Source organism: Oncorhynchus mykiss, unplaced genomic scaffold (assembly GCF_013265735.2).
Source record: "Oncorhynchus mykiss isolate Arlee unplaced genomic scaffold, USDA_OmykA_1.1 un_scaffold_121, whole genome shotgun sequence".
Lineage (NCBI taxonomy): Eukaryota > Metazoa > Chordata > Actinopteri > Salmoniformes > Salmonidae > Oncorhynchus > Oncorhynchus mykiss.
The window spans coordinates 1203502-1231047 of NW_023493662.1; the positions used below are offsets into that span (position 1 = coordinate 1203502).

The 27546-nt window shown below is 44.3% G+C and overlaps 2 protein-coding genes across 2 annotated transcripts in view; one reads left to right on the plus strand and one right to left on the minus strand.

Moving 5' to 3' along the window:
- LOC118936624 (E3 ubiquitin/ISG15 ligase TRIM25-like) overlaps positions 1 to 27546 on the minus strand; it is a 109910-nt gene that overhangs the window by 9871 nt on the left and 72493 nt on the right. The window lies entirely within an intron of this gene.
- LOC110503177 (tripartite motif-containing protein 16-like) lies at positions 9303 to 26771 on the plus strand. Its single transcript, XM_036972225.1, has 6 exons — positions 9303 to 9968; positions 10403 to 10498; positions 21972 to 22205; positions 25568 to 25727; positions 25853 to 25912; positions 26144 to 26771. The coding sequence occupies exons 1-6, from the start codon at positions 9372 to 9374 to the stop codon at positions 26665 to 26667; spliced, it is 1671 nt and encodes a 556-aa protein (XP_036828120.1). The 5' UTR covers positions 9303 to 9371; the 3' UTR covers positions 26668 to 26771.

Consider the following 27546-nt stretch of genomic DNA (forward strand, 5'->3'; position numbering starts at 1 on the left):
TGGATGTTGTGTTGTGTGGAGTCAAAGCCACGATTGAAACATCTGTGGATGTTGTGTTGTGTGGAGTCAAAGCCACGATTGAAACATCTGTGGATGTTGTGTTGTGTGGAGTCAAAGCCACGATTGAAACATCTGTGGATGTTGTGTTGTGTGGAGTCAAAGCCACGATTGAAACATCTGTGGATGTTGTGTTGTGTGGAGTCAAAGCCACGATTGAAACATCTGTGGATGTTGTGTTGTGTGGAGTCAAAGCCACGATTGAAACATCTGTGGATGTTGTGTTGTGTGTAGTCAAAGCCACAATTGAAACATCTGTGGATGTTGTGTTGTGTGGAGTCAAAGCCACGATTGTTCCTGTTTATAACAAAGGGAATGGAACATTTTCAATAAAACACATGATTTGAACAAGACAAAGGTAACAGATTACAAATGCAGACAGGAACCTGACTAAATAAAATAAACACGCGATTCAAAGTAAACTCAGCAAAAAAAGAAACTTCCCTTTTTCAGGACCCTGTCTTTCAAAGATAATTTGTAAAAATCCAAATAACTTCACAGATCTTCATTGTAAAGGGTTTAAACACTGTTTCCCATGTTCGTTCAATGAACCATAAACCATTATTGAGCATGCACCTGTCGTTAAGACACTAACATTGAGCACGTCTGGGACCTGTTGGATCGGAGGGTGAGGGCTAGAACCATTCCCCTCGGAAAAGTCTGGGAACTTGCAGGTACCTTGGTGGAAGAGTGGGGTATAATGTCACAGCAACAACTGGAAAATCTGGTGCAGTCCATGAGGAGGAGATGCACTGCAATACTTAATGCAGCTGGTGGCCACACCACATACTGACTGTTACTTTTGATTTTGACCCCCCCTTTGTTCAGGGACACATTATTACATTTCTGTTTGTCACATGTCTGTGGAACTTGTTCAGTTTATGTCTCAGTTGTTGAATCTTGTTCATACAAATATTTACACATGTTAAGTTTGCTGAAAATAAACGCAGTTGACAGTGAAAGGACATTTCTTTTTTTGCTGAGTTCATATTGAAAACAGGTGCTTCCACATAGGTGTGGTTCCTGAGTTAATTAAACATTTAACATCCCATCATGCTCAGGGTTATGTGTAAAACCCCCCAGTTACCCGTTGTGGCTGGAAGAAGAGATGTTGGAGACTTAGAAAGAGGGGTCTCATAGAGGGTTTAAGTGGTTGTTGTGTGTGTGTATCTCTCTTTGCCTTTCATCATTAAGGCAACCTGGTTATATGTCCATGGTATCACATCAGGACAAGTTAACCAAAGGATGTCCTATGTTTCCTTTCCTAGGATGTCGGGGCTTGCCAGACATTGATGCTGAAGTGAGTGACTTATCTAATGAGTGTACCCTCTCGAATTGCATCGACCAGAGAGCCAATGATTTGGCTTCCTAATTTGCATAGGCTTCTGGTAGGCCGAGGCTTTTTGATGGTTGTCTGCAGATAAATGATGAAAACATTTGATGGAGATGGTGAATCCTCACTGCATGTCACACCCTGACCTTAGAGAGCCTTTTTATGTCTCTATTTGGTTTGGTCAGGGGGGGATTTGGGGTGAGCATCCTATGTTCTTTATTTCTATGATTTGTGTTTCTATGTTTTGGCCGGGTATGGTTCTCAATCAGGACAGCTGTCTATCGTTGTCTCTGATTGGGAACCATACCTAGGCAGCCCTTTCCCTCCTTCTATGTGGGATCTGGTTCTTTGTTTGTGTGCAGGAAGTTTGCACAACGAAGCTGTCTATCGTTGTCTCTGATTGGGAACCATACTTAGGCAGCCCTTTCCCCTCCTTCTGTGTGGGATCTTGGTCTGTTTGTGTGCAGGTAGTTTTCACAACGAAGCTGTTCGGTCGTTGTCTCTGATTGGGAACCATACTTAGGCAGCCCTTTCCCTCCTTCTATGTGGGATCTGGTTCTTTGTTTGTGTGCAGGAAGTTTGCACAACGAAGCTGTTCGGTCGTTGGTGTCTTTATTGTTTTGTTTTTTTCTAAAGTTAAAGTTAATTATTATTATTTTATATTTTTTCCACCTTTATTTAACCAGGTAGGCAAGTTGAGAACAAGTTCTCATTTACAATTGCGACCTGGCCAAGATAAAGCAAAGCAGTTCGACACATACAACAACAGAGTTACACATGGAGTAAAACAAACATACAGTCAATAATACAGTATAAACAAGTCTATATACAATGTGAGCAAATGAGGTGAGAAGGGAGGTAAAGGCAAAAAAGGCCTTGGTGGCAAGGTAAAAACAATATAGCAAGTAAAACACTGGAATGGTAGTTTTGCAATGGAAGAATGTGCAAAGTAGAAATAAAAATAATGGGGTGCAAAGGAGCAAAATAAATAAATTAAATACAGTTGGGAAAGAGGTAGTTGATAGGGCTAAATTATAGGTGGGCTATGTACAGGTGCAGTAATCTGTGAGCTGCTCTGACAGTTGGTGCTTAAAGCTAGTGAGAGAGATAAGTGTTTCCAGTTTCAGAGATTTTTGTAGTTCGTTCCAGTCATTGGCAGCAGAGAACTGGAAGGAGAGGCGGCCAAAGAAATAATTGGTTTTGGGGGTGACTAGAGAGATATACCTGATGTAAATGATAAATGAATAAATGATGTGGAACTCAAAGAACGCTGCGCCTCGGTCTCATCCTTCTGACGACACCCGTTACAAGTTCTAGCTGGGCAGACATTTTACGAACTGACATGTTGGAAAGGTGGCATCCTATGACAGCACCACGTTGAAAGTCACTGTGCTCTTCAGTAAGGCCGTTGTACTGCCAGTGTTTGGAGATTGCATGACTAGGTGCTCGGTGTTATACACGTCAGCAACGGGTGTGGCTGAAATAGTCAAATCCACTCAATTGAAGGGGTGTCCACATACTGTTGTATATATAGTGTATCTGTAAGGGGTGTCCACATACTGCTGTATATATAGTGTATCTGTAAGGGGTGTCCACATACTGCTGTATATATAGTGTATCTGTAAGGGGTGTCCACATACTGTTGTATATATAGTGTATCTGTAAGGGGTGTCCACATACTGTTGTATATATAGTGTATCTGTAAGGGGTGTCCACATACTGTTGTATATATAGTGTATCTGTAAGGGGTGTCCACATACTGCTGTATATATAGTGTATCTGTAAGGGGTGTCCACATACTGCTGTATATATAGTGTATCTGTAAGGGGTGTCCACATACTGTTGTATATATAGTGTATCTGTAAGGGGTGTCCACATACTGTTGTATATATAGTGTATCTGTAAGGGGTGTCCACATACTGCTGTATATATAGTGTATCTGTAAGGGTTGTCCACATACTGTTGTATATATAGTGTATCTGTAAGGGGTGTCCACATACTGCTGTGTATATATAGTGTATCTGTAAGGGGTGTCCACATACTGCTGTATATATAGTGTATCTGTAAGGGGTGTCCACATACTGCTGTATATATAGTGTATCTGTAAGGGGTGTCCACATACTGCTGTATATATAGTGTATCTGTAAGGGGTGTCCACATACTGCTGTATATATAGTGTATCTGTAAGGGGTGTCCACATACTGCTGTATATATAGTGTATCTGTAAGGGGTGTCCACATACTGTTGTATATATAGTGTATCTGTAAGGGGTGTCCACATACTGCTGTGTATATATAGTGTATCTGTAAGGGGTGTCCACATACTGCTGTATATATAGTGTATCTGTAAGGGGTGTCCACATACTGCTGTGTATATATAGTGTATCTGTAAGGGGTGTCCACATACTGCTGTATATATAGTGTATCTGTAAGGGGTGTCCACATACTGCTGTATATATAGTGTATCTGTAAGGGGTGTCCACATACTGTTGTATATATAGTGTATCTGTAAGGGGTGTCCACATACTGCTGTATATATAGTGTATCTGTAAGGGGTGTCCACATACTGCTGTATATATAGTGTATCTGTAAGGGGTGTCCACATACTGCTGTATATATAGTGTATCTGTAAGGGGTGTCCACATACTGCTGTATATATAGTGTATCTGTAAGGTCCCTCAGTGGAATTCAAACACAGATTTGACCACAAAGACCAGGGAGGTTTTCCAATGCTCAACGGCTCAGTCTTAGATCACTGCTCCTGAGTGGCGCTGGGGTCTAAGGCACTGCATCTCAGTGTCACTACAGTCCCTGGTTTGAATCCAGGCTGTATCACAGGGGTCTAAGGCACTGCATATCAGTGTCACTACAGTCCCTGGTTTGAATCCAGGCTGTATCACAGTGGTCTAACGCACTGCATCTCAGTGCAAGAGGTGTCACTACAGTCTCTGGTTTGAATCCAGGCTGTATCACAGTGGTCAAAGGCACTGCATCTCAGTACAAGAGGTGTCACTACAGTCCCTGGTTTGAATCCAGGCTGTATCACAACCGGCCGTGATTTGGAGTCCCATAGGGTGGAGCACAATTGTCCCAGTGTTGTCCGGGGTAGGCCGTCATTGTAAATAAGAATTTGTTCTTAACTGACTTGTCTAGTTAAATAAAGGTTAAAACACTTACAGAGTTTAATGGCTGTGATTGGAGAATGCAAATGAATTACTTAAAAATGATGAGTGGAGAACAGGAGGGATTCTTAAAGAAAAACTAAGAGGTCTGTGAGAGCTGGAATTCTTACTGGTTATCAAATACTTATGTCATGCAATAAAATGCAAATTAATTACTTAAAAATCATACAATGTGATTTTCTGGATTTTTGTTTTAGATTCTGTCTCTCACAGTTGAAGTGTACCTATGATATAAATTACAGACCTCTACATGCTTTGTAAGTAGGAAAACCTGCAAAATATGCTGTGTATCAAATACTTGTTCTCCCCACTGTAGGTGCCCCTATTGAAATCAAATCAGACATCAACAGCATCATCCTGGAAACCCTAGACCCATACCAATTCACATACCGCCCCAACAGATCCACAGATGACGCAATCCCAATGGCACTCTACACTGCCCTTTCCCACCTAACAGGATCAGTTACATGAGAATGCTGTTCATTGACTACAGCTCAGCGTTCAACACCATAGTGCTCACAAAGCTCCTCACTAAGCTAAGGAGCCTGGGACTAAACACCTCCCTCTGCAACTGGATCATGGACTTCCTGATGGGCCGCAATGGTGGAAAAAATTATATTTAGATTAGACATTGGGTTACGACCGCAGGGTGAGACACATCCCGTTTCAGTTCTATCTGAAGGAAGTCATCTCTATAGAAACGGGCAGGAAGTAACAGAGAAGAGTGTGAGCCTTCGTCAAAGTCAGCAATCTGAACAGACAAGCTTTTCTATACTCTGTTTCTACACATCTGCTAACTGTCATATAGAGGAGAGGAAGTAGTTTCTATACTCTGTTTCTACACACTAACTGTCATATAGAGGAGAGGAAGTAGTTTCTATACTCTGTTTCTACACACTAACTGTCATATAGAGGAGAGGAAGTAGTTTCTATACTCTGTTTCTACACACTAACTGTCATATAGAGGAGAGGAAGTAGTTTCTATACTCTGTTTCTACACACTAACTGTCATATAGAGGAGAGGAAGTAGTTTCTATACTCTGTTTCTACACACTAACTGTCATATAGAGGAGAGGAAGTAGTTTCTATACTCTGTTTCTACACACTAACTGTCATATAGAGGAGAGGAAGTAGTTTCTATACTCTGTTTCTACACACTAACTGTCATATACAGGAGAGGAAGTAGTTTCTATACTCTGTTTCTACACACTAACTGTCATATAGAGGAGAGGAAGTAGTTTCTATACTCTGTTTCTACACGCTAACTGTCATATAGAGGAGAGGAAGTAGTTTCTATACTCTGTTTCTACACACTAACTGTCATATAGAGGAGAGGAAGTAGTTTCTATACTCTGTTTCTACACACTAACTGTCATATAGAGGAGAGGAAGTAGTTTCTATACTCTGTTTCTACACACTAACTGTCATATAGAGGAGAGGAAGTAGTTCATATTGAGTCATTCTTTGCTCGTCATGAGGTCTCAGAGGTAGTCCGTACAGACAACACCTCACAGTTCACCTGATAACAGCTGATAACTCACATTGAGTCATTCTTTGCTCATCATGAGGTCTCAGAGGTAGTCCGTACAGACAACACCTCACAGTTCAGCTGATAACTCACATTCAGTCATTCTTTGCTCGTCATGAGGTCTCAGAGGTAGTCCGTACGGACAACACCTCACAGTTCAGCTGATAACTCACATTGTCATTCTTTGCTCGTCATGAGATCTCAGAGGTAGTCCGTACAGACAACACCTCACAGTTCAGCTGATAACAGCTGATAACTCACATTGAGTCATTCTTTGCTCGTCATGAGATCTCCGAGGTAGTCCGTACAGACAACACCTCACAGTTCAGCTGATAACAGCTGATAACTCACATTGAGTCATTCTTTGCTCGTCATGAGGTCTCAGAGGTAGTCCGTACAGACAACACCTCACAGTTCAGCTGATAACAGCTGATAACTCACATTCAGTCATTCTTTGCTCGTCATGAGGTCTCAGAGGTAGTCCGTACAGACAACACCTCACAGTTCAGCTGATAACTCACATTCAGTCATTCTTTGCTCGTCATGAGGTCTCAGAGGTAGTCCGAACAGACAACACCTCACAGTTCAGCTTTCAGTGATTTTGATCAGCTGTAGGGGTTCAAGCATGTCCCCTCAAGCCGACCGTACCCACAGTCTAATGGGTTAGAGGAGAACGGTGTCAGAACAGTCAAACTACTGCTTAAGAAAGCTCTGGACTCAAAGACAGATCCGTGTCTAGCTTTGTTGAACTAGAGGGCTCCTCCACTAAAACATGGCCTGTCTCCTGCAGAGCTGTTGTTCAACAGGAAACTCCAAACTAGGTTGTCCTCCGAGAAACAGAGCAGCAGGACGAGGTGATTCTTAACGGAGAGGAAAGAGGGAACAGAAAAGGTACTATGACAAAGGGTCCAAGGTGCTCCGTGATCTCAGTCCAAATGATAGGGGGGGAAATGCATGATGGGAAAACATGGAGCGTTGAGGCCTGTGTGGTGAAAACAGTGGCAACCAGGTCACAGGATGTAATGACACCTGAGGGAGTTACGTCCAGGCGAAATAGGAGACACGTGTTCCATGTACCTGAGTGTGAGCAGACAGACAGGCACTCCTGTATCAGACCCACAAGGGCAGCCTGTTGTAATGAGACGGTCAGGTAGAGAAGCCCAGACACTCCTGTATCAGACCCACCAGGGCAGCCTGTTGTAATGAGACGGTCAGGTAGAGAAGCCCAGACACTCCTGTGTCAGACCCACCAGGGCAGCCTGTTGTAATGAGACCGTCAGGTAGAGAAGCCCAGACACTCCTGTATCAGACCCACCAGGGCAGCCTGTTGTAATGAGACGGTCAGGTAGAGAAGCCCAGACACTCCTGTGTCAGACCCACCAGGGCAGCCTGTTGTAATGAGACGGTCAGGTAGAGAAGCCCAGACACTCCTGTGTCAGACCCACCAGGGCAGCCTGTTGTAATGAGACCGTCAGGTAGAGAAGCCCAGACACTCCTGTATCAGACCCACCAGGGCAGCCTGTTGTAATGAGACGGTCAGGTAGAGAAGCCCAGACACTCCTGTGTCAGACCCACCAGGGCAGCCTGTTGTAATGAGACGGTCAGGTAGAGAAGCCCAGACACTCCTGTGTCAGACCCACCAGGGCAGCCTGTTGTAATGAGACGGTCAGGTAGAGAAGCCCAGACACTCCTGTGTCAGACCCACCAGGGCAGCCTGTTGTAATGAGACGGGCAGGTAGAGAAGGCCAGACACTCCTGTATCAGACCCACCAGGGCAGCCTGTTGTAATGAGACGGTCAGGTAGAGAAGCCCAGACACTCCTGTATCAGACCCACCAGGGCAGCCTGTTGTAATGAGACGGTCAGGTAGAGAAGCCCAGACACTCCTGTGTCAGACCCACCAGGGCAGCCTGTTGTAATGAGACGGTAAGGTAGAGAAGCCCAGACACTCCTGTATCAGACCCACCAGGGCAGCCTGTTGTAATGAGACGGTCAGGTAGAGAAGCCCAGACACTCCTGTATCAGACCCACCAGGGCAGCCTGTTGTAATGAGACGATCAGGTAGAGAAGCCCAGACACTCCTGTATCAGACCCACCAGGGCAGCCTGTTGTAATGAGACCGTCAGGTAGAGAAGCCCAGACACTCCTGTATCAGACCCACCAGGGCAGCCTGTTGTAATGAGACGGTCAGGTAGAGAAGCCCAGACACTCCTGTATCAGACCCAACAGGGCAGCCTGTTGTAATGAGACCGTCAGGTAGAGAAGCCCAGACACTCCTGTATCAGACCCACCAGGGCAGCCTGTTGTAATGAGACGGTCAGGTAGAGAAGCCCAGACACTCCTGTATCAGACCCACCAGGGCAGCCTGTTGTAATGAGACGGTCAGGTAGAGAAGCCCAGACACTCCTGTATCAGACCCACCAGGGCAGCCTGTTGTGATGAGACGGTCAGGTAGAGAAGCCCAGACACTCCTGTATCAGACCCACCAGGGCAGCCTGTTGTAATGAGACGGTCAGGTAGAGAAGCCCAGACACTCCTGTATCAGACCCACCAGGGCAGCCTGTTGTAATGAGACGGTCAGGTAGAGAAGCCCAGACACTCCTGTATCAGACCCACCAGGGCAGCCTGTTGTAATGAGACGGTCAGGTAGAGAAGCCCAGACACTCCTGTATCAGACCCACCAGGGCAGCCTGTTGTAATGAGACGGTCAGGTAGAGAAGCCCAGACACTCCTGTGTCAGACCCACCAGGGCAGCCTGTTGTAATGAGACGGTCAGGTAGAGAAGCCCAGACACTCCTGTATCAGACCCACCAGGGCAGCCTGTTGTAATGAGAGGGTCAGGTAGAGAAGGTAAAGCTCCTCAGAGGCTGATTGAGGAAGTAGAAATGTGTTATTGAAATGAAATATGAAATGAAGTGTTCACTATGAAAAGAAGTGTAACCAGCGCAGAGGAGAATGGAAGATCTCAGCTCAGTGCACAATACAATATGGCTCCGGTTAACTTAAATAATGACTTATGTTTTAAATAACAGTTGTTTTCTTTAGTATTTCTTAAGGGATCTAAACTTGGAACAAAACTATTTGTCTCCCTTTTGCTGTTGCATGCAGTTCCTCTCTCTCTTCCTCCATTCCTCTAACCCCTCCCTCCCTCTAACCCCAGCCCTCTGGCAGAACCAGGAAGTCCCTCCCCTTCCCACAAACTCTCTTCTGAGGAAACGAAACTGATCAGAGTGTCTGTGTCGTCTGTCTGTGTGAGAGTGAACAACCGTCCAAATGGCTCAACAGGGAGTTCTGCTGGACCAGGACCAGTTCTGTTGTTCTGTCTGTCTGGATCTACTGAAGGAGCCGGTCACTACTATCTGTGGACACAGTTACTGTAGAATCTGTATTGATGGCTGCTGGGATCAGGATGATCTGAAAGGGGTCTATAGCTGTCCTCAGTGCAGAGAGACCTTCACTCCAAGGCCTAATCTGAGGAAAAATAACATGTTGGCTGAGCTGGTGGAGAAACTGAGGAAGACAGGACTCCAGGCTGCTCCCCCTCCTGCTCTGTGCTATGCTGGACCTGGAGATGTGGTGTGTGATGTCTGCACTGGGACCAGAAAGCAGAAAGCCCTCATGTCCTGTCTGGCGTGTCTGGCCTCTTACTGTGAGACTCACCTCCAACCTCACTATGAATCTCCTGCTTTCAAGAAGCACAAGCTGGTCAAGGCCACGGCACAACTACAGGAGAAGATCTGCTCTCATCATGACAAACTGCTGGAGGTTTACTGTCGTACCGATCAGCAGTGTATCTGTTATCTGTGTACAATGGATGAACATAAAGGCCATGATACAGTGTCAGCTGCAGCAGAGAGGACTGAGAAACAGGTAAGACCAGAACAACTTGTTGGTGGCTGTCTGATAAACAAAGAATTAAAGATACAGTAGGAACTAAATCTGTTTGAATATGAGATCATTATATTATATACAATATGAAATGGATCCACAATTATGAACACAAACCTTGAGTATATAGATATGTTAACCCAGATTCTCCAAATGTATCACATTTTTCTAAAGTCAAACACTATTATCATTCTGAATGGCCTTTTATGAGTCCAAAGTTCAGTCTCAACCCCTTGATACATGTAGGCCTACCATAAAAACTATAATGATTCACATAGCAACATAATATCATATTGTAAAGGGACTTCCTCAGGATTGTAGACCTTCCTCTCTATGGGTCCTATGTCACATTACTATACTATTGATCTACTGGACTAATAAAGCTTGATAGCTCATTGAAGAGTGATTCTCCACAGAGGCAGCTGGGGATGAGTCAGCAGAAGGTCCAGCAGAGATTCCAGGAGAGAGAGAAGGAGCTGAAGGAGCTCCAACAGGCTGTGGAGTCTTTCAAGGTGAGTATTGTTGACCAGAGGAGACACACCATTTCACTTCTCTCCTCCAGTCAGAGAGAGAGAGAGAGAGGGGGGCCCCTATCCAATCCCACTGACCCCACTGTTGGGAACAGGCTGTCTGGACCCCTTTCAGAGAATAGACTGGTTCATGTAACCGACTGGGCTGCCTCATCACATAACCATGAGTAAACATGACGACTCATGTCCCCTATACATTAACATGGAGCTGTCTCTCTCTCTCTCAATTCAATTCAAAGGTCTTTATTTGCATGGGAAACATATCTTTACTATGCCAAAGCAAGTGAAATAATAATGAACAGTAAACATTGAACAACATTTATTTTCAAAAGAATAGAGACATTTCAAATGTTATAATTCAAGTGCAAACAGAGTGAGTCGTGCCCCAGACTGAGTCCTGGAGGTGAAATGGAAATGAATGAGGGAGAGTTCAGTGAGGTAGAAGGTGTGGAGAAGAGTTCAGAACCAGAGAAGAATTTGGTCATATGAGATTTGACTTCAGAAGAGTTCCAGGGTGTGTTGAGTGGTGGTGTCCCGTCCTCCCAGGTCGTTGTCATGGTGATGGAGCAGATAGGGTCAAAGTAGTGGAATGTGGTAGTGGGGTTTTAATGAGTGTAGGTTAGTTGTCATGGTGATGGAGCAGATAGGGTCAAAGTAGTGGAATGTGGTAGTGGGTTTTTAATGAGTGTAGGTTAGTTGTCATGGTGATGGAGCAGATAGGGTCAAAGTAGTGGAATGTGGTAGTGGGGTTTTAATGAGTGTAGGTTAGTTGTCATGGTGATGGAGCAGATAGGGTCAAAGTAGTGGAATGTGGTAGTGGGTTTTAATGAGTGTAGGTTAGTTGTCATGGTGATGGAGCAGATAGGGTCAAAGTAGTGGAATGTGGTAGTGGGTTTTTAATGAGTGTAGGTTAGTTGTCATGGTGATGGAGCAGATAGGGTCAAAGTAGTGGAATGTGGTAGTGGGGTTTTAATGAGTGTAGGTTAGTTGTCATGGTGATGGAGCAGATAGGGTCAAAGTAGTGGAATGTGGTAGTGGGTTTTTAATGAGTGTAGGTTAGTTGTCATGGTGATGGAGCAGATAGGGTCAAAGTAGTGGAATGGGTTAGTGGGTTTTTAATGAGTGTAGGTTAGTTGTCATGGTGATGGAGCAGATAGGGTCAAAGTAGTGGAATGTGGTAGTGGGTTTTTAATGAGTGTAGGTTAGTTGTCATGGTGATGGAGCAGATAGGGTCAAAGTAGTGGAATGTGGTAGTGGGTTTTTAATGAGTGTAGGTTAGTTGTCATGGTGATGGAGCAGATAGGGTCAAAGTAGTGGAATGGGTTAGTGGGTTTTTAATGAGTGTAGGTTAGTTGTCATGGTGATGGAGCAGATAGGGTCAAAGTAGTGGAATGTGGTAGTGGGGTTTTAATGAGTGTAGGTTAGTTGTCATGGTGATGGAGCAGATAGGGTCAAAGTAGTGGAATGTGGTAGTGGGTTTTTAATGAGTGTAGGTTAGTTGTCATGGTGATGGAGCAGATAGGGTCAAAGTAGTGGAATGGGTTAGTGGGTTTTTAATGAGTGTAGGTTAGTTGTCATGGTGATGGAGCAGATAGGGTCAAAGTAGTGGAATGTGGTAGTGGGGTTTTAATGAGTGTAGGTTAGTTGTCATGGTGATGGAGCAGATAGGGTCAAAGTAGTGGAATGTGGTAGTGGGTTTTTAATGAGTGTAGGTTAGTTGTCATGGTGATGGAGCAGATAGGGTCAAAGTAGTGGAATGGGTTAGTGGGTTTTTAATGAGTGTAGGTTAGTTGTCATGGTGATGGAGCAGATAGGGTCAAAGTAGTGGAATGTGGTAGTGGGGTTTTAATGAGTGTAGGTTAGTTGTCATGGTGATGGAGCAGATAGGGTCAAAGTAGTGGAATGTGGTAGTGGGGTTTTAATGAGTGTAGGTTAGTTGTCATGGTGATGGAGCAGATAGGGTCAAAGTAGTGGAATGTGGTAGTGGGGTTTTAATGAGTGTAGGTTAGTTGTCATGGTGATGGAGCAGATAGGGTCAAAGTAGTGGAATGTGGTAGTGGGTTTTTAATGAGTGTAGGTTAGTTGTCATGGTGATGGAGCAGATAGGGTCAAAGTAGTGGAATGTGGTAGTGGGTTTTTAATGAGTGTAGGTTAGTTGTCATGGTGATGGAGCAGATAGGGTCAAAGTAGTGGAATGTGGTAGTGGGTTTTTAATGAGTGTAGGTTAGTTGTCATGGTGATGGAGCAGATAGGGTCAAAGTAGTGGAATGTGGTAGTGGGTTTTTAATGAGTGTAGGTTAGTTGTCATGGTGATGGAGCAGATAGGGTCAAAGTAGTGGAATGTGGTAGTGGGTTTTTAATGAGTGTAGGTTAGTTGTCATGGTGATGGAGCAGATAGGGTCAAAGTAGTGGAATGTGGTAGTGGGTTTTTAATGAGTGTAGGTTAGTTGTCATGGTGATGGAGCAGATAGGGTCAAAGTAGTGGAATGTGGTAGTGGGGTTTTAATGAGTGTAGGTTAGTTGTCATGGTGATGGAGCAGATAGGGTCAAAGTAGTGGAATGTGGTAGTGGGGTTTTAATGAGTGTAGGTTAGTTGTCATGGTGATGGAGCAGATAGGGTCAAAGTAGTGGAATGTGGTAGTGGGGTTTTAATGAGTGTAGGTTAGTTGTCATGGTGATGGAGCAGATAGGGTCAAAGTAGTGGAATGTGGTAGTGGGTTTTTAATGAGTGTAGGTTAGTTGTCATGGTGATGGAGCAGATAGGGTCAAAGTAGTGGAATGTGGTAGTGGGTTTTTAATGAGTGTAGGTTAGTTGTCATGGTGATGGAGCAGATAGGGTCAAAGTAGTGGAATGTGGTAGTGGGGTTTTAATGAGTGTAGGTTAGTTGTCATGGTGATGGAGCAGATAGGGTCAAAGTAGTGGAATGTGGTAGTGGGGTTTTAATGAGTGTAGGTTAGTTGTCATGGTGATGGAGCAGATAGGGTCAAAGTAGTGGAATGTGGTAGTGGGTTTTTAATGAGTGTAGGTTAGTTGTCATGGTGATGGAGCAGATAGGGTCAAAGTAGTGGAATGTGGTAGTGGGTTTTTAATGAGTGTAGGTTAGTTGTCATGGTGATGGAGCAGATAGGGTCAAAGTAGTGGAATGTGGTAGTGGGTTTTTAATGAGTGTAGGTTAGTTGTCATGGTGATGGAGCAGATAGGGTCAAAGTAGTGGAATGTGGTAGTGGGTTTTTAATGAGTGTAGGTTAGTTGTCATGGTGATGGAGCAGATAGGGTCAAAGTAGTGGAATGTGGTAGTGGGGTTTTAATGAGTGTAGGTTAGTTGTCATGGTGATGGAGCAGATAGGGTCAAAGTAGTGGAATGTGGTAGTGGGGTTTTAATGAGTGTAGGTTAGTTGTCATGGTGATGGAGCAGATAGGGTCAAAGTAGTGGAATGTGGTAGTGGGGTTTTAATAAGTGTAGGTTAGTTGTCATGGTGATGGAGCAGATAGGGTCAAAGTAGTGGAATGTGGTAGTGGGGTTTTAATGAGTGTAGGTTAGTTGGCATGGTGATGGAGCAGATAGGGTCAAAGTAGTGGAATGTGGTAGTGGGGTTTTAATGAGTGTAGGTTAGTTGTCATGGTGATGGAGCAGATAGGGTCAAAGTAGTGGAATGTGGTAGTGGGGTTTTAATGAGTGTAGGTTAGTTGTCATGGTGATGGAGCAGATAGGGTCAAAGTAGTGGAATGTGGTAGTGGGGTTTTAATGAGTGTAGGTTAGTTGTCATGGTGATGGAGCAGATAGGGTCAAAGTAGTGGAATGTGGTAGTGGGGTTTTAATGAGTGTAGGTTAGTTGTCATGGTGATGGAGCAGATAGGGTCAAAGTAGTGGAATGTGGTAGTGGGGTTTTAATGAGTGTAGGTTAGTTGTCATGGTGATGGAGCAGATAGGGTCAAAGTAGTGGAATGTGGTAGTGGGGTTTTAATGAGTGTAGGTTAGTTGTCATGGTGATGGAGCAGATAGGGTCAAAGTAGTGGAATGTGGTAGTGGGGTTTTAATGAGTGTAGGTTAGTTGTCATGGTGATGGAGCAGATAGGGTCAAAGTAGTGGAATGTGGTAGTGGGTTTTTAATGAGTGTAGGTTAGTTGTCATGGTGATGGAGCAGATAGGGTCAAAGTAGTGGAATGTGGTAGTGGGGTTTTAATGAGTGTAGGTTAGTTGTCATGGTGATGGAGCAGATAGGGTCAAAGTAGTGGAATGGGGTAGTGGGGTTTTAATGAGTGTAGGTTAGTTGTCATGGTGATGGAGCAGATAGGGTCAAAGTAGTGGAATGGGTTAGTGGGTTTTTAATGAGTGTAGGGTTAGTCACATGCGTTGAATACAACAGGTGTTTTTACCTGACAGTGAAATACTGAATACAACAGGTGTTTTTACCTGACAGTGAAATACTGAATACAACAGGTGTTTTTACCTGACAGTGAAATGCTGAATACAACAGGTGTTTTTACCTTACAGTGAAATGCTGAATACAACAGGTGTTTTTACCTGACAGTGAAATGCTGAATACAACAGGTGTTTTTACCTGACAGTGAAATGCTGAATACAACAGGTGTTTTTACCTTACAGTGAAATACTGAATACAACAGGTGTTTTTACCTTACAGTGAAATACTGAATACAACAGGTGTTTTTACCTCACAGTGAAATACTGAATACAACAGGTGTTTTTACCTGACAGTGAAATACTGAATACAACAGGTGTTTTTACCTCACAGTGAAATACTGAATACAACAGGTGTTTTTACCTCACAGTGAAATACTGAATACAACAGGTGTTTTTACCTCACAGTGAAATACTGAATACAACAGGTGTTTTTACCTGACAGTGAAATACTGAATACAACAGGTGTTTTTACCTGACAGTGAAATACTGAATACAACAGGTGTTTTTACCTGACAGTGAAATGCTGAATACAACAGGTGTTTTTACCTGACAGTGAAATACTGAATACAACAGGTGTTTTTACCTGACAGTGAAATACTGAATACAACAGGTGTTTTTACCTGACAGTGAAATACTGAATACAACAGGTGTTTTTACCTGACAGTGAAATGCTGAATACAACAGGTGTTTTTACCTCACAGTGAAATACTGAATACAACAGGTGTTTTTACCTCACAGTGAAATGCTGAATAGAACAGGTGTTTTTACCTGACAGTGAAATGCTGAATACAACAGGTGTTTTTACCTGACAGTGAAATACTGAATACAACAGGTGTTTTTACCTGACAGTGAAATGCTGAATACAACAGGTGTTTTTACCTGACAGTGAAATACTGAATACAACAGGTGTTTTTACCTCACAGTGAAATACTGAATACAACAGGTGTTTTTACCTGACAGTGAAATACTGAATACAACAGGTGTTTTTACCTCACAGTGAAATAATGAATACAACAGGTGTTTTTACCTCACAGTGAAATACTGAATACAACAGGTGTTTTTACCTGACAGTGAAATACTGAATACAACAGGTGTTTTTACCTGACAGTGAAATACTGAATACAACAGGTGTTTTTACCTGACAGTGAAATGCTGAATACAACAGGTGTTTTTACCTGACAGTGAAATACTGAATACAACAGGTGTTTTTACCTGACAGTGAAATACTGAATACAACACGTGTTTTTACCTGACAGTGAAATACTGAATACAACAGGTGTTTTTACCTGACAGTGAAATGCTGAATACAACAGGTGTTTTTACCTCACAGTGAAATACTGAATACAACAGGTGTTTTTACCTCACAGTGAAATGCTGAATAGAACAGGTGTTTTTACCTGACAGTGAAATGCTGAATACAACAGGTGTTTTTACCTGACAGTGAAATACTGAATACAACAGGTGTTTTTACCTGACAGTGAAATGCTGAATACAACAGGTGTTTTTACCTGACAGTGAAATACTGAATACAACAGGTGTTTTTACCTCACAGTGAAATGCTGAATACAACAGGTGTTTTTACCTCACAGTGAAATACTGAATACAACAGGTGTTTTTACCTGACAGTGAAATACTGAATACAACAGGTGTTTTTACCTCACAGTGAAATGCTGAATACAACAGGTGTTTTTACCTGACAGTGAAATACTGAATACAACAGGTGTTTTTACCTCACAGTGAAATGCTGAATACAACAGGTGTTTTTACCTCACAGTGAAATACTGAATACAACAGGTGTTTTTACCTGACAGTGAAATACTGAATACAACAGGTGTTTTTACCTCACAGTGAAATGCTGAATACAACAGGTGTTTTTACCTTACAGTGAAATACTGAATACAACAGGTGTTTTTACCTTACAGTGAAATACTGAATACAACAGGTGTTTTTACCTCACAGTGAAATACTGAATACAACAGGTGTTTTTACCTGACAGTGAAATGCTGAATACAACAGGTGTTTTTACCTGACAGTGAAATACTGAATACAACAGGTGTTTTTACCTGGCAGTGAAATACTGAATACAACAGGTGTTTTTACCTGACAGTGAAATGCTGAATACAACAGGTGTTTTTACCTGACAGTGAAATGCTGAATACAACAGGTGTTTTTACCTCACAGTGAAATGCTGAATACAACAGGTGTTTTTACCTTACAGTGAAATACTGAATACAACAGGTGTTTTTACCTCACAGTGAAATACTGAATACAACAGGTGTTTTTACCTGACAGTGAAATGCTGAATACAACAGGTGTTTTTACCTCACAGTGAAATACTGAATACAACAGGTGTTTTTACCTGACAGTGAAATGCTGAATACAACAGGTGTTTTTACCTGGCAGTGAAATACTGAATACAACAGGTGTTTTTACCTGACAGTGAAATGCTGAATACAACAGGTGTTTTTACCTGACAGTGAAATGCTGAATACAACAGGTGTTTTTACCTCACAGTGAAATGCTGAATACAACAGGTGTTTTTACCTTACAGTGAAATACTGAATACAACAGGTGTTTTTACCTCACAGTGAAATACTGAATACAACAGGTGTTTTTACCTGACAGTGAAATGCTGAATACAACAGGTGTTTTTACCTCACAGTGAAATACTGAATACAACAGGTGTTTTTACCTGACAGTGAAATGCTGAATACAACAGGTGTTTTTACCTTACAGTGAAATACTGAATACAACAGGTGTTTTTACCTCACAGTGAAATACTGAATACAACAGGTGTTTTTACCTGACAGTGAAATACTGAATACAACAGGTGTTTTTACCTCACAGTGAAATGCTGAATAGAACAGGTGTTTTTACCTGACAGTGAAATGCTGAATACAACAGGTGTTTTTACCTCACAGTGAAATACTGAATACAACAGGTGTTTTTACCTGACAGTGAAATACTGAATACAACAGGTGTTTTTACCTCACAGTGAAATGCTGAATACAACAGGTGTTTTTACCTCACAGTGAAATACTGAATACAACAGGTGTTTTTACCTGACAGTGAAATGCTGAATACAACAGGTGTTTTTACCTGACAGTGAAATACTGAATACAACAGGTGTTTTTACCTGGCAGTGAAATACTGAATACAACAGGTGTTTTTACCTGACAGTGAAATGCTGAATACAACAGGTGTTTTTACCTGACAGTGAAATGCTGAATACAACAGGTGTTTTTACCTCACAGTGAAATGCTGAATACAACAGGTGTTTTTACCTTACAGTGAAATACTGAATACAACAGGTGTTTTTACCTCACAGTGAAATACTGAATACAACAGGTGTTTTTACCTGACAGTGAAATGCTGAATACAACAGGTGTTTTTACCTGACAGTGAAATACTGAATACAACAGGTGTTTTTACCTCACAGTGAAATGCTGAATACAACAGGTGTTTTTACCTCACAGTGAAATACTGAATACAACAGGTGTTTTTACCTCACAGTGAAATACTGAATACAACAGGTGTTTTTACCTCACAGTGAAATACTGAATACAACAGGTGTTTTTACCTGACAGTGAAATACTGAATACAACAGGTGTTTTTACCTCACAGTGAAATACTGAATACAACAGGTGTTTTTACCTGACAGTGAAATGCTGAATACAACAGGTGTTTTTACCTTACAGTGAAATACTGAATACAACAGGTGTTTTTACCTCACAGTGAAATGTTTACTTATGAGATCCTAACTAACAAAAAATATATATGGATAAGAATAAGAATTAAAAGTAACAAGTAATTAAAGAGCAGCAGTAACAATAGTGAGACTAAAATCAGACTATATACAGGTGGGAACCGGTACAGAGTCAATGCACGGGGTCATAGGTTAGTTGAGGTAATATCAAAACTTGCATGTGTTGTGATATTGTTATAAGGATGTTGAAGAGAGGGAAAGATTGAAGTGTCATTGGGGTTGGACAGGGTTGGGGGAGTTTGGAAGGAATTTGGGGGATGGGGGAGGGTCTATTATAAGTTAGTAGGACTCTTTTATTTTCTCAGAAGTACTGAGTTAGGTAGGAGGATTTAGAGTGGTGTAAACCGTGATTGAACACACTCCAGCACAGTAGGTGGCGCCATGCACCTTTAACGTTGGTTTGAGGACCTCCATTATATCATAGAAGAAGAAGTTGGTCTGTGAGGGTTTTGTTGTTCCTGAGGAGGGCTACTATTCTTTTCTCTTTTGGTTTTCAAGTATTTTCAGAATGTATTAAAGCCAAAGCTAAAGCTTCCCTAAACAATTCAATATCTCAGTCAATATATTTTCTCTGTGATTTATTTTCTCTCCGTCAACCGTTCCATCGCATCTTAACCGTCTTACCGGGCGGGCACTAGGACCCGGGGGAGGCTGCTGCTGCAGAGGCTGCTGCACCGCTCGTGACTGTCAGTCCTCCTTGTAGCTCATTGGTTAAGCTGTGGCTCGAGACTGTTAACAGTTAACGGACAGGAAACGGCTCTGACAGGACACATTCATGTCGAGGCAGTGATGTGAATGTGTGGTAAGTTAGAATAGAGAGAGAGAGTTTTCACTACTATAGACTTTGGTCATAATCAAAGCTTTGTTAACCAATAGGTTTTTATGTGAGGCTGCCTGTAAGTTACAGTGTAACAGACGTTACTAACGGTGTCTTTTAAATTCGACATAAGTTATGTGGCGATGATATCTAGTTAACGTTGTATTTAATGTAGTGTAATGACCTGACTAGATCATAAAGGAACAATTGTCCAGACAGAGGATTGAGTTACGAATTGACGGTTTATTAGCAACTTTACACAGGCTACTGTTTGGCCTTAGCTCACGCCAAATAAATTAAAGATACCCCACAAGCCAATCGGGACCTTCTCTTGTGAAGCCCAGACGTAAGAGAGAGAACAAAGGCTGAACCTTAACTTCCAATGCCCCGCCCCCTCCACGCCACTCCGCCAACCACCAGGATGCCCGGCATCAGAACATCCCAGGCATTCCTGTGATTGGCAGATAGCAGGTTGATTGGCATGTCGGACCCCGCGAACACTGGGAACTGGTAAGTACAACACAACCACCTACTAGCCGAACACATAACACACAGCTGTCTGTGCGGGTCGCTACAGTAGTTTTACTATCTGTGCCAGGCTATAAATGACACAGATAATATCTAGTTAACGTTATATTTAATGTAGTTTTACTATCTGTGCCAGGCTATAAATGACACAGATAATATCTAGTTAACGTTATATTTAATGTAGTTTTACTATCTGTGCCAGGCTATAAATGACACAGATAATATCTAGTTAACGTTGTATTTAATGTAGTTTTACTATCTGTGCCAGGCTATAAATGACACAGATAATATCTAGTTAACGTTGTATTTAATGTAGTTTTACTATCTGTGCCAGGCTATAAATGACACAGATAATATCTAGTTAACGTTGTATTTAATGTAGTTTTACTATCTGTGCCAGGCTATAAATGACACAGATAATATCTAGTTAACGTTGTATTTAATGTAGTTTTACTATCTGTGCCAGGCTATAAATGACACAGATAATATCTAGTTAACGTTGTATTTAATGTAGTTTTACTATCTGTGCCAGGCTATAAATGACACAGAAAATATCTAGTTAACGTTGTATTTAATGTAGTTTTACTATCTGTGCCAGGCTATAAATGACACAGATAATATCTAGTTAACGTTGTATTTAATGTAGTTTTACTATCTGTGCCAGGCTATAAATGACACAGATAATATCTAGTTAACGTTGTATTTAATGTAGTTTTACTATCTGTGCCAGGCTATAAATGATACTGCAAAAAATTGGAAAAAAATCTTGATTTATCTTTGTCAAACATGAGATGACACAAACACACAGAGACAGTGTTGTGGCAAAGCTACCAGGAAACTATCAATCATGGGAACATTGCTCAGATTTGACCATCTGACCCTGCTGGTGATATTGCAGAGAGAAGGGAGTATCTGAGGAGAATTGTTGTGGTCACATCAATGTTAGGAAGACAGGGACTCTCTTTCCGTGCCAATGATGAATCTAGTGAAAACACAAATAGAGGGAACTCTCAATAGTAAAACTAAAATAAAACTCAAACAACTTCCTAGATACATCATGCTGAACTGAGTTTACCAAGAACTACGGTATTGATGTCAAAACAGAAGAGATGTTGGTGGACAGAAACTTTCTTTCCCGGAAAAGAGAGGCTGGTGTTCTGTACCTGTCTGTCCATGAGGGAGGAGAGTAGAGCAGGACCAAGAGGTGTTCTGTACCTGTCTGTCCAGGAGGGAGGAGAGTAGAGCAGGACCAAGAGGTGTTCTGTACCTGTCTGTCCAGGAGGGAGGAGAGTAGAGCAGGACCAAGAGGTGTTCTGTACCTGTCTGTCCAGGAGGGAGGAGAGTAGAGCAGGACCAAGAGGTGTTCTGTACCTGTCTGTCCAGGAGGGAGGAGAGTAGAGCAGGACCAAGAGGTGTTCTGTACCTGTCTGTCCAGGAGGGAGGAGAGTAGAGCAGGACCAAGAGGTGTTCTGTACCTGTCTGTCCAGGAGGGAGGAGAGTAGAGCAGGACCAAGAGGTGTTCTGTACCTGTCTGTCCAGGAGGGAGGAGAGTAGAGCAGGACCAAGAGGTGTTCTGTACCTGTCTGTCCAGGAGGGAGGAGAGTAGAGCAGGACCAAGAGGTGTTCTGTACCTGTCTGTCCAGGAGGGAGGAGAGTAGAGCAGGACCAAGAGGTGTTCTGTACCTGTCTGTCCAGGAGGGAGGAGAGTAGAGCAGGACCAAGAGGTGTTCTGTACCTGTCTGTCCAGGAGGGAGGACAAGGCCTGGTGGACCTGGAGAGCAGGGTGGCAGAGGTCTGACTCAATGAGGTGTAGATAGAGTGAGACAGTAGGTTCAGTAGTCTATCTCTCTCTCCGTCTCTCTCTCTGTCTCTTTCTCTCTCTCTCTCTTTCTCTGTCTCTCTCTCTCTCTCTCTCTCCAGCGCTCTGCACAGTCAGCAGTGGAGGACAGTGATCAGATCTTTACTGAGCTGATCCGCTCCATTGAGAGAAGGAGCTCTGAGGTGAAGGAGCTGATCAGAGCCCAAGAGAAGGCTCAAGTGAGTCAAGCTGAAGGACTCCTGGAGCAACTGAAGCAGGAGATAGCTGAGCTGAGGAAGAGAAGCACTGAGCTGGAGCAGCTCTCACACACAGAGGATCACATCCATTTCCTCCAGGTAACTAAACTGTCTTGTTACATGTGATATGAAATTAACTTCACGTGAAACTATTCATCTCAATCATTATGTTGTCCTGTCTCTCTTTCCCTGTCTGTCCCTCTTTCCCTCTCTGTCGGTCTCTCCCTCTCCCTGTCCGTCCCTCTCCCTCTCTCCCTGTCCGTCCCTCTCCCTCTCTCTCTGTCGTCCCTCTCTCTCTGTCTGTCCGTTCCTCTCTCTCTGTCCGTCCCTCTCTCTCTCTCTGTCCACCCCTCTCTCTCTCTCGGTCCGTCCCTCTCTCTCTCTGTCCGTCCCTTTCTCTCTCTGTCCGTCCCTTTCTCTCTCTGTCCGTCCCTCTCTCTCTCTGTCCACCCCTCTCTCTCTCTGTCCACCCCTCTCTCTCTCTGTCCACCCCTCTCTCTCTCGGTCCGTCCCTCTCTCTCTCTCTGTCCGTCCCTCTCTCTCTCTGTCCACCCCTCTCTCTCTCTGTCCGTCCCTTTCTCTCTCTGTCTCTGTCTCTCTCTCTCTCTCTCTCTGTCCACCTCTCTCTCTCTCTGTCCACCTCTCTCTCTCTCTGTCCACCCCTCTCTCTCTCTGTCCACCCCTCTCTCTCTCTGTCCACCCCTCTCTCTCTCTGTTCGTCCCTCTCTCTCTCTCTCTCTGTCGTCCGTCTCTCTCTCTCTCTCTCTGCCGTCCCTCTCTCTCTCTCTGTCGTCCCTCTCTCTCTGTCGTCCCTCTCTCTCTCTGTCCGTCCCTCTCTCTCTCTCTGTCCGTCCCTCTCTCTCTCTCTGTCCGTCCCTCTCTCTCTCTCTGTCCGTCCCTCTCTCCCTCTCTGTCCGTCCTTCCCTCTCTCTCTCTCTCTGTCCGTCCTTCCCTCTCTCTGTTGTCCCTCTCTCTCTCTCTCTCTCTGTCTGTCCGTCCCTCTCTCTCTCTCTCTGTCCGTCCCTCTCCCTCTCTCTCTGTCCGTCCCCCTCTCTCTCTCTCTCTCTCTGTCCGTCCCTCTCTCTCTCTCTCTCTCTCTCTCTGTCGTCCCTCTCTCTCTCTGTCCGTCCCTCTCTCTCTCTGTCCGTCCCTCTCTCTCTGTCCGTCCCTCTCTCTCTCTGTCCGACCCTCTCTCTCTCTGTCTGACCCTCTCTCTCTCTGTCTGACCCTCTCTCTCTCTGTCTGACCCTCTCTCTCTCTGTCTGACCCTCTCTCTCTCTGTCTGACCCTCTCTCTCTCTGTCTGACCCTCTCTCTCTCTGTCTGACCCTCTCTCTCTCTCTCTGACCCTCTCTCTCTCTCTCTCTCTCTGTCTGACCCTCTCTCTCTCTGTCTGACCCTCTCTCTCTCTCTCTGACCCTCTCTCTCTCTGTCTGACCCTCTCTCTCTCTGTCTGACCCTCTCTCTCTCTGTCTGACCCTCTCTCTCTCTGTCTGACCCTCTCTCTCTCTGTCTGACCCTCTCTCTCTCTGTCTGACCCTCTCTCTCTCTGTCCGACCCTCTCTCTCTCTGTCCGACCCTCTCTCTCTCTGTCTGACCCTCTCTCTCTCTGTCTCTTCCTCTCTCTGTCTCTGTCTCTCCCTCTCTCTGTCCCTGTCTCTCCCTCTCTCTGTCCCTGTCTCTGTCGGTCTCTCGCTCTCTCTGTCTCTCCCTCTCTCTGTCCCTGTCTCTGTCGGTCTCTCCCTCTCTCTGTCTCTCCCTCTCTCCGTTCCTTTCTCTCCCTCTCTCTCTGTCTCTCCCTCTCTCTGTCTCTTCCTCTCTCTTTCCTCGTCTCTCCCTCTCTCTGTCCCTGTCTCTTCCTCTCTCTGTCCCTGTCTCTCCCTCTCTCTGTCCCTGTCTCTCCCTCTCTCTGTCCCTGTCTCTCCTTCTCTCTGTCCCGGTCTCTCCCTCTCTCCGTCCCTGTCTCTCCCTCTCTCCGTCCCTGTCTCTCCCTCTCTCCGTCCCTGTCTCTCCCTCTCTCCGTCCCTGTCTCTCTCTCTGTCCGTCCCTGTCGCTCCTTCTCTCTCTCTGTCTGTCCGTTCCTCTCTCTCTGTCCGTCCCTCTCTCTCTCTCTGTCCACCCCTCTCTCTCTCTGTCCACCCCCCTCTCTCTCTGTCCGCCCCTCTCTCTCTCGGTCCGTCCCTCTCTCTCTCTGTCCGTCCCTTTCTCTCTCTGTCCGTCCCTCTCTCTTTCTGTCCACCCCTCTCTCTCTCTGTCCACCCCTCTCTCTCTCTGTCCACCCCTCTCTCTCTCGGTCCGTCCCTCTCTCTCTCTCTGTCCGTCCCTCTCTCTCTCTGTCCACCCCTCTCTCTCTCTGTCCGTCCCTTTCTCTCTCTGTCTCTGTCTCTCTCTCTCTCTCTCTCTGTCCACCCCTCTCTCTCTCTGTCCACCCCTCTCTCTCTCTGTTCGTCCCTCTCTCTCTCTCTCTCTCTCTGTCGTCCGTCTCTCTCTCTCTCTCTGTCCACCTCTCTCTCTCTCTGTCCACCCCTCTCTCTCTCTGTTCGTCCCTCTCTCTCTCTCTCTCTGTCGTCCGTCTCTCTCTCTCTCTCTGTCCACCTCTCTCTCTCTCTGTCCACCCCTCTCTCTCTCTGTTCGTCCCTCTCTCTCTCTCTCTCTGTCGTCCGTCTCTCTCTCTGCCGTCCCTCTCTCTCTCTCTGTCGTCCCTCTCTCTGTCTGTCCGTCCCTCTCTCTCTCTGTCCGTCCCTCTCTCGCTCTCTGTCCTTCCCTCTCTCTCTCTCTGTCCGACCCTCTCTCTCTCTGTCCCTGTCCCTGTCCCTGTCTCTCTCTCTCTCTCTCTCTCTCTCTCTCTCTCTCTCTCTCTCTCTCTCTCTCTCTCTCTCTCTCTCTCTCTCTCTCTCTCTCTCTCTCTCTCTCTCTCTCTCTCTCTCTCTCTCTCTCTCTCTCTCTCTCTCTCTCTCTCTCTCTCTCTCTCTCTCTCTCTCTCTCTCTCTCTCTCTCTCTCTCTCTCTCTCTCTCTCTCTCTCTCTCTCTCTCTCTCTCTCTCTCTCTCTCTCTCTCTCTCTCTCTCTCTCTCTCTCTCTCTCTCTCTCTCTCTCTCTCTCTCTCTCTCTCTCTCTCTCTCTCTCTCTCTCTCTCTCTCTCTCTCTCTCTCTCTCTCTCTCTCTCTCTCTCTCTCTCTCTCTCTCTCTCTCTCTCTCTCTCTCTCTCTCTCTCTCTCTCTCTCTCTCTCTCTCTCTCTCTCTCTCTCTCTCTCTCTCTCTCTCTCTCTCTCTCTCTCTCTCTCTCTCTCTCTCTCTCTCTCTCTCTCTCTCTCTCTCTCTCTCTCTCTCTCTCTCTCTCTCTCTCTCTCTCTCTCTCTCTCTCTCTCTCTCTCTCTCTCTCTCTCTCTCTCTCTCTCTCTCTCTCTCTCTCTCTCTCTCTCTCTCTCTCTCTCTCTCTCTCTCTCTCTCTCTCTCTCCCCAGAGGTATCAGTCTCTCTCCAGTATCAGTGCATCTTCAGACTTACCCAGCATCGTTGTCCGTCCTCTTCAGTACTTTGGAGATGTGAGTAAGACTGTGTCTGAACTGAGAGAGAAACTAGAAGACTTCCTTAAAGGAGAATGGACCAAGATCTCCACTACAGGTGTGTTGAAAACAATAAGAACATCAACTTTAGACCATTGAAAGTTCCCTACTAGTCATATACATGTGGAATATGGTCTGATGATAACATTCCCTCTCTCTGTCAATGTGTTTGTGTGTCTGTAGTGAATATAGTGGATGTTGTACTGCCTCCAGAGCCCAAGACCAGAGAACAGTTGTTACAATGTGAGTCTCTTTATTGTGAAGTAACTAACAGTCTCTTTTTACTGACACTCCTAACAATCCCTCTAGAAATATATAGCAATAGTAGATCTAATCAAAGACTGGGTATCTATCTGACTCCTCATATTTCTCTGATTTGATCTCTGCTGTGCTCTAATCAAAGACAGGGTAGATACAGTATCTGACTTAACTTATTGTTCTGACTCCCCTCATTGGTCTCTGCTCTTCTCCCAGATTCCTGTCAGCTCACACTGGACCCAAACACAGCACACACACACCTCTCTCTGTCTAAAGGGAACAGAAAGGTGACCTTTACACGCCAAGTCCAACCATATCCTGTCCATCCAGACAGATTCACCAACTACTGGCAGGTTCTGTGTAGAGAGGGTCTGTCTGGACGCTGTTACTGGGAGGTGGAGTGGACTGGTGATGTTGTTACAGCAGTCTCATATAAAGACATCAGCAGAACAGAGAGAGGTAATGATGGTGGATTTGGAAACAATAACAAGTCCTGGAGTTTCCAGTGCTCTGGAGGTGTTTATCGGTTCATACACAATAATGTTGTGACTAAAGTATCAGGCCCTCAGTCCTCCAGAGTAGGAGTGTACCTGGATCACAAGGCAGGTACTCTGTCCTTCTACAGTGTCTCTGACACAATGACCCTCCTCCACAGAGTCCAGACCACATTCACTCAGCCCCTCTATCCTGGGTTTAGGATCTATTATTATAATGATACTGCTGAGCTGGTTAAACTGTAGTAGGGTCCACATAGATACTAGTCATGCTGGTGTAGTCTATAGCTGAGCTGGTTAAACTGTAGTAGGGTCCACATAGATACTAGTCATGCTGGTGTAGTCTATAGCTGAGCTGGTTAAACTGTAGTAGGGTCCACATAGATACTAGTCATGCTGGTGTAGTCTATAGCTGAGCTGGTTAAACTGTAGTAGGGTCCACATAGATACTAGTCATGCTGGTGTAGTCTATAGCTGAGCTGGTTAAACTGTAGTAGGCTCCACATAGATACTAGTCATGCTGGTGTAGTCTATAGCTGAGCTGGTTAAACTGTAGTAGGGTCCACATAGATACTAGTCATGCTGGTGTAGTCTATAGCTGAGCTGGTTAAACTGTAGTAGGGTCCACATAGATACTAGTCATGCTGGTGTAGTCTATAGCTGAGCTGGTTAAACTGTAGTAGGGTCCACATAGATACTAGTCATGCTGGTGTAGTCTATAGCTGAGCTGGTTAAACTGTAGTAGGGTCCACATAGATACTAGTCATGCTGGTGTAGTCTATAGCTGAGCTGGTTAAACTGTAGTAGGGTCAACATAGATACTAGTCATGCTGGTGTAGTCTATAGCTGCGCTGGTTAAACTGTAAACTGATTTGTTATTAATTAAAATTCAATACAATGTTTTAATCTTGTACATTTCCATGAATCATGATGTCTGGTGTTGATGTATATTGGTTGTCATTCAGAACCATTGATATGTTTTCTCAGTTGGTTCTCTGTCTCTATGTAATTCTCCTCAGTATCATTGATCAGCTTGTTGGCTCGGTCCTAATTGATGTGTTCTCTGTCACCTGGAGCTGCATGGAAAATGGTCCAGGAACTAAAGGACAATTCAGGACTAGTCAG

Bases quoted from the DNA above. Each gene is read 5' to 3' on its own strand.
- LOC110503177 (XM_036972225.1), top strand. From the start codon at position 9,372: ATGGCTCAACAGGGAGTTCTGCTGGACCAGGACCAGTTCTGTTGTTCT. The intron at 25,728-25,852 runs GTGTGTTGAAAA...GTGTGTCTGTAG, and splicing joins GACCAAGATCTCCACTACAG to TGAATATAGTGGATGTTGTA. The intron at 25,913-26,143 runs GTGAGTCTCTTT...CTCTTCTCCCAG, and splicing joins CAGAGAACAGTTGTTACAAT to ATTCCTGTCAGCTCACACTG.